General features: G+C 33.5%; 1 protein-coding gene across 1 annotated transcript; it reads right to left on the minus strand.

Moving 5' to 3' along the window:
* Positions 1-3,849: 3,849 nt before the first annotated feature.
* LOC125213234 (receptor-like cytoplasmic kinase 185) lies at positions 3,850-6,372 on the minus strand. Its single transcript, XM_048113658.2, has 5 exons — positions 6,090-6,372; positions 5,242-5,405; positions 4,967-5,156; positions 4,485-4,876; positions 3,850-4,401 (listed from the first exon to the last, which is right to left on the minus strand). The coding sequence occupies exons 1-5, from the start codon at positions 6,190-6,192 to the stop codon at positions 4,117-4,119; spliced, it is 1,134 nt and encodes a 377-aa protein (XP_047969615.1). The 5' UTR covers positions 6,193-6,372; the 3' UTR covers positions 3,850-4,116.
* Positions 6,373-6,602: the final 230 nt, after the last annotated feature.

The following is a 6,602-nucleotide window of genomic DNA, read 5'->3' on the forward strand; positions in this document are numbered from 1 at the left end:
ACATAAACTGTACTCACAGGAATCCATATAGTAGTTGATTATTGATTATAACACTACACTAATTACGTACCCACAATTTCAAGAAGATCAAACATGTGAATCCATGCACAAATGTACACGAAACAGAAAGATACATATACATGAATACGAACTAGTAGTAGTATAAAATTAACAAAGCATTACCTTAAAGGAGGAATTCCTCAACTTGAAGCAACTTGCAAGATTTTTTTTTTTTTTTTTTTTTTTTTTTTTTTTTGTAATTGCAAAATGTGAGAATATGATTTTTGGACTGAAAATTAGCAGTTTTTAAAAGGGAAAAAAAACTGGGTGATCAGTCTGAGGTACAACAATTTGGAGAATAATTGTCGAAAAGGTTTGGCTTCCCATGCCTGTACACCTATAATTCACATGCCTCCATCACTGAATTCTATAAAAAAAATTATAAATTTTCGAACACAAAAATATGGCAGAGCTTGATGAAATTTGAAGAGTATATTATTAAATCATTAAATAATTGGTAGGAGTATGGTAGTAGTACTATAAAATGTTGGTTTTGTGGTGATTTGTGACAATTAAAATTTAGGCGACAAAAAAACACATGCAGGATGCATATAGGAGATAAGTAGTAGTACTAGTACAAGAGAAAATGGAGGGGATATGGACTGCACTTGTTTTTTTTTTTATCGTTTCTTCAATTTTAAATCAGTAGGGGGGAACAAAATGAATAGAAGTGACATGATTTTTGTAGATAACATAAGAATGTCACAAAATTTGCTGCGCGTAGCAAAATAATAACCACGTAGAAATTTTAACTATATTTGTCACACGTAAAAGTTTAATTATATTACGTAATTAATAGTATCACAATTCAAGAAATAGAATATTACGTAATTAATTATTTCTTCTCTCAACAAAGCCCTTATGCACTCCCTCGCAGCTAATTATTACGTCAATATTATCCGAAAATTGTGTCAATATTATGTCAACAAGTTGAATGATTAAACTTATACTACTATATACTTTATAAGTAAATTTTATAAATGAGCTCAATAAGTAGAAATTACGATGGCCGGGAGGAATTAGTATGACTTTTTGATGAGCTCATATAATAAATTTTCGTGATAAAATACTATTTCCCCATTAGTTAACCTTAATTAAATAGATTTATTTTCAATTTTTGTCCTGTGTTTGGGAGCCGTAACTTTAAATGGGTATTTCTAATACAATAATTATCTTATTTTAAATAATATACGAGATTTATGTAACTGCGACAGGTCTCGCATGAATAGGACATCAAACCAAACCACTAAAACTTTTAACTCTATGTGAAGATTTTTTAAAATTCAATAATATTAACGTAACTTACTAGCTATACGAGGACTGAGGACATATTTAACAATTAACAATGTAATAATGCATATAAATAAAAATAATTCAATTGATCTCATAATCCCCCTACTCTATGGATTAGATATTTTATAAAACACCACTAATATGTACAAAAAAATTGACCCCTCCCCCAAAAAAAGGTTTGTAAAAATTGTAGCCACCTTGTGGTGATTAATTGCCAAAAAAATGAGAAACAATTTTGATTATTATATTATATTAGTATTTTGTTTTTGGAATGGGTTGGATTATTAGATTTAATGATCGTAGAAGTGAATGTGAAATCCCCTGCTAATACCTAGAATGATTTATGATTATGTCGTTTTATGCGGGCCTTCAATAATACTACTATTAGATTAATAATTTTGGGAGATAACGTTGGGAATGTACATGTTTCATAAAGTTGAGCAGACAAAGGTGAAAAGTTGTAATTTTAGCTACTTTCGTATTAGGTCATGTGGTATGTTTGGATTCTAGTTTCCAATTTTCGATTAGGATTTTTCTCTTATAAGAAAAATTGAAAGAATATGCAATCATAACTGATAGTCTGATATCTTTTAAACTGAACTTTTAGCATTGCGTCTCTTTTGACATGCTGGTGTTACAGAATACACTGCACTATATAAAATTGTACTTGTGTATAAAGTTTGATGGAAACTCATTTTACATTACAATATTTTTCGATTTAAATTATATTAATCCCAACCAGTTTTGATAATTAAATACCAATTTTTCACTGAGAGAATATAATAAAAAAAAGATAGTAGAATAGAACACTTAGAGAAATAAGAACTAAGAACCGCCACATAGGAAAAAAAATGAAATCTCCTAATTAATCCTATTGAAAGAAAAGATATATAGCACCAATATCTCTATGCAATACGTGAGTAAGGTTCATGATTCTTGTAACATGATACTATTATATTTTAACTTTAACCTTTTGAAAACTTATATTAGACCTCAATTTATTTTAAACATATAAGCATATTGTTTGAAAAGTTATATCTGGTCTGCTTCGGTTAACTTTTAAATATTGGCATTTAGTCTTGTTATTGACGCAAGTGTGGGTGTAACTAAATTTGCTGCACCCTAAGATGCAACGAATTTTGTCTCATTTCACGTAGTATCCCTAAAATTTAAAATAATAGTGTCACTTCTTGTTAATTTTTTAGTGATTAACAAAATGCCATTTGTTACATTATCAAGATTTGACTCACTTTTAGTTATTATAAAATGAAGTTCGAATATGGAATCTTGTAGAATCAATTCAAACTAGTTTAAATTCTTGATTATATTATTTGAGCAAACTCCAAGGTCATCTGGTAACCATATGATTATAGCATAGTACGTATGTCTACTTCAGATTTATTGTTTGTTAATTACTCATACTTTAATAAATTGAAAAGATGTGGTAGCTATGCAATACTTATCAGTATCGAGAATATACTTTGGTAAATAAATTATTCTTGAACAAAATCTTTTATTTTTCATAGAATATCATGGATTTGGATGGAAAGAATCTGCAGTGCATGATTAAATTACATCCTGTTTGCACGTGCTCGTTGCCGAACAGATTCGTGCTAAAATAAATTTAAAAAAGTTTACCTACCTAAGAACAAATATAATATATCACTTGTAAAATTGTAATGTACAATCAATATGTATATGAAAATATGGAATTTCTTCGAAATCTAATAGTACTATATATTTATAAAAAAACAAGTGTAGATAATACTCCTATATGTAGTGTTGAGCAACATCAATAGATATAAAAAAAACCAACAATTGGTAGGTCCAAACCACGTGAACAACCTTTTGAATTGTCTATCTTATCTATATGATTGTCACATCAACAGATGTTGCCTAATTTAAATTGAGCAATCAAAATTATAAACTCATGATGCCAACCCTAATCTAATGCTAATAATTATATTGCAATATAACTTAAATGTTAAAATTACACTCTCATATTTTAAATTACAGTACTAATCAAGTAAACGCACATATTAGGCAGAATTTATTTAATTTAAAAGCTTTTCTCCCATATCCATCAAAAATATTTACTACTACTACGACTACGACTACTAATAGGAGTAATTAAGATTATATAAATATGCAACACTATGCACCGACACAAGAGAGTAATTTACCGATGCACCTGCATAATCAAGGTTTGCTCAATTTTTCTTTATTTTAAGAGTACATTGAATTATAAACTATAGTATTCGAAAAAGTATGGGTCAGACTCGTGCCAACTGTAGGCTGATAAACACTGCCATTATTTGGTACTAGTAACAAATAACAGCGTGGCCCATTTATGTGTTTTGTTGTTTCGAAATAGAATTTTATGATTATATTCTAGTACTAGTAATTAAAATTATTTAGGACGATATGGTAAATTCATCCAACATAATATTCCTTGATTTCTAATCATAGTTTTATTTGATCAGGTCACACATCTAATGAAAGAAGCTAGAGATTTCATTTAACCATAGTCAAAATCACTCTCTTACTTTAATCTCGAGAGAAACATTACTTTCTTATACTCATATCTGAGATGATTGAGGAGACCTACTACACGAACAAAAAGGTTAAAAGGAAGGGAAAAAAAAAGAAAAAAAGGGGAAAAAAGAGTAAAAAGCAAATGACTCCTTCACCGTTGCTATTGCTGCAAGCCAACTCTACAAGGGATGCAGAGAAGGATAAGCAAACTCTAACTCGACCTAGAGTTTACTCTTCCTCCGGTTTGGTGATGGTCTCAGCTTCATGTTCGTATCCGGTGACAGATTTGTTCCTTCTCGTATAAGGGATGGCATTTTGTTGATCGTAATGCTGCGAAGCAAGATACTTGAGCGCCTTCACGATGTCTCCAATGTTCGGCCTTACGTTAGGCTGCTCTTGGATGCACATTGCAGAGATGGCCAGGGCTTGGTACAACCCCCTCACCGGATAGTGCCCCTCCAGAGCCGGATCTGCCATCTCGTGGAACCTCTTCCCTTTGAATAGCGGCCGTGCCTGTTCATTGCATGCAGACGCCAACAACGAATTATTCAAGAATCACAAGCAATGGCAACGGTGAAATATGTTCGAATACTAACCCAATCAACTAGATTTTGCCCCGGACCAGATTTTGTATAGTCGACAGCTCTCCTTCCTGTCAAGATCTCCAAAAGAACTACACCGAAGCTATAGATGTCCGACTTGAAGTTGAGTTGGCCAGTCATGGCATAATCAGGAGCACAGTATCCATACGTGCCCATCACTCTCGTGGAAACATGAGTTTTGTCTCCACAAGGCCCCTCCTTGGCTAAACCAAAGTCCGATAGTTTTGAATGATATCCCTCCCCGAGCAATATGTTGGAACACTTCAAATCGCGGTATATTATTGGTGGTGACATCTTTGTATGCAAATACTCCAACCCTTCTGCTGCCCCTGCTGCTATCTTCATCCTGCTATTCCAGTCGAGGACCTCACTGCCGGGGTAGATGTCTATAGATACCAAGAAAAGCAAGTCAATCGTAAATCTTTTCATACTCATAAAAGCAAAGAAGGCGTAAAAGAAAAAGAAACGAGCTTTACCATGTAAAAGGTCCTGCAAACAACCTAGGGGCATATATTCATAGACTAACAACCTCTGATCTCCCTCGGCACAATAGCCTATTAGTTTGACAAGATTAGAGTGATCTGCATTACTTAGTGTTAAAACTTCGGCCACGAATTCCCTAATTCCTTGAGTGCCATTGCGATCAAGTTGCTTAATAGCCACAATCTGCATTCACAATACAACAGACATAATGAATATGCAAACAAAGTAAATGCAAAAGATGTACGCATTGTTGCATCACTTGATATACCTTGCCACCGGGTAAACGACCTTTATAGACCGGTCCAAATCCTCCCTCACCGACAAAATTTCCATCCCTGAAATTCTCTGTTGCAGCAACTAAGTCAGCGAAGGCGAAGTTCCTCGCTTCAAAGATATCGCTCCCCGCATCAGAGCTAGGACTCAAGCTGCCATCTGAGGATTGAGACACTAGTTTAGGCTCTTTAATAGATCTATAAGGGCTTACCTTTGAGTGGTCTAAACAACACAAGAGAAAGATGAACAAAGAAGATCAAACACCAAGTTACAAGATGAATGGCCCAATTTGATCAATAAGTTCACAATACATAATGCAAAGACGAAAAGTGCAATTCCAAACAACAATCACAAACCTCTAGAAGATAAAAGAAGCAACAGTTTAAGATAACAATCAATTAGAGTTTTGCATTTCAAATACATTAGGCCTTTTCTAGAATAATTTTTGCTTTAATGTCATATCCATCACCTTTTTCCCCACCACCCCTGCATATAATAAAAGAAAATCTCTTATCAATTTTTCTACATTGACATTGTAGACAGTTCAAAGAGGATTTTACACAATAACAAACACAGAAAAGCAAGCACGATCAAATGCAGGAATTCAGTCTCTCCAAATCTATCAATTCGCAATCTACAGAAGGTAATAACAAAGGCAAAACATGTATGCGTAAACAGGAATGATATTAAAATATACAGAATGACAAAGCCTAACCCTAACATGCAATGTAGAAAACGATTCCAATCGAGAAAAAATTCGATCTTTTCGGAAACCCATGTGGAAAGTTTCATAGAATCAATCATCTTTGCATTTGATATTGTGTTAGTTTCAACTACATTTACCAGACGGGGTTCGTGCATGACCATCATCTCTGTCCTTGATGGCCAATTTTTTCTTTTTGTTTTGCTTCTTGTGAGAGAATCTTGCGCACGAGAAACATCCCATGTCTAGCTCCTCCCTCCCTCCCTCCCTCCCTCTCCCCTCTCTCTCTCTCTATATATATATATAAATATTTATTTCAATATATGTGGTTTCTTTTTTATTTCTCAGCTGCAAATAGCGGAGAACAGGGAAAGAAATGAAATAGTAGTAGCAGAAGACGGTTATCAGAAGAGAAAGAAGAGAGAGAAGGAGAAACTGCAACACAACACAATTTCCTCTGTTTTATTCAGCTTTCTAATTCAGATATAAACATCTCTGTTCTTGGGGATGCCTATTCTATTCTACTTCTCGTGCAGGAATGCCCTCCAATGATGGACCGCCACGTCATAACATTTCTATTTTCGGGCGTTGAATGTAACGTATCGAATTATATGTTCATATATTGTGTTATTCTTTTTTAGTCAGCTTTAATT

Source organism: Salvia hispanica, chromosome 3, assembly GCF_029641045.1.
Source record: "Salvia hispanica isolate PSC_SH4W2 chromosome 3, Shi_PSC_v1, whole genome shotgun sequence".
In the NCBI taxonomy this organism is placed as follows: domain Eukaryota; kingdom Viridiplantae; phylum Streptophyta; class Magnoliopsida; order Lamiales; family Lamiaceae; genus Salvia; species Salvia hispanica.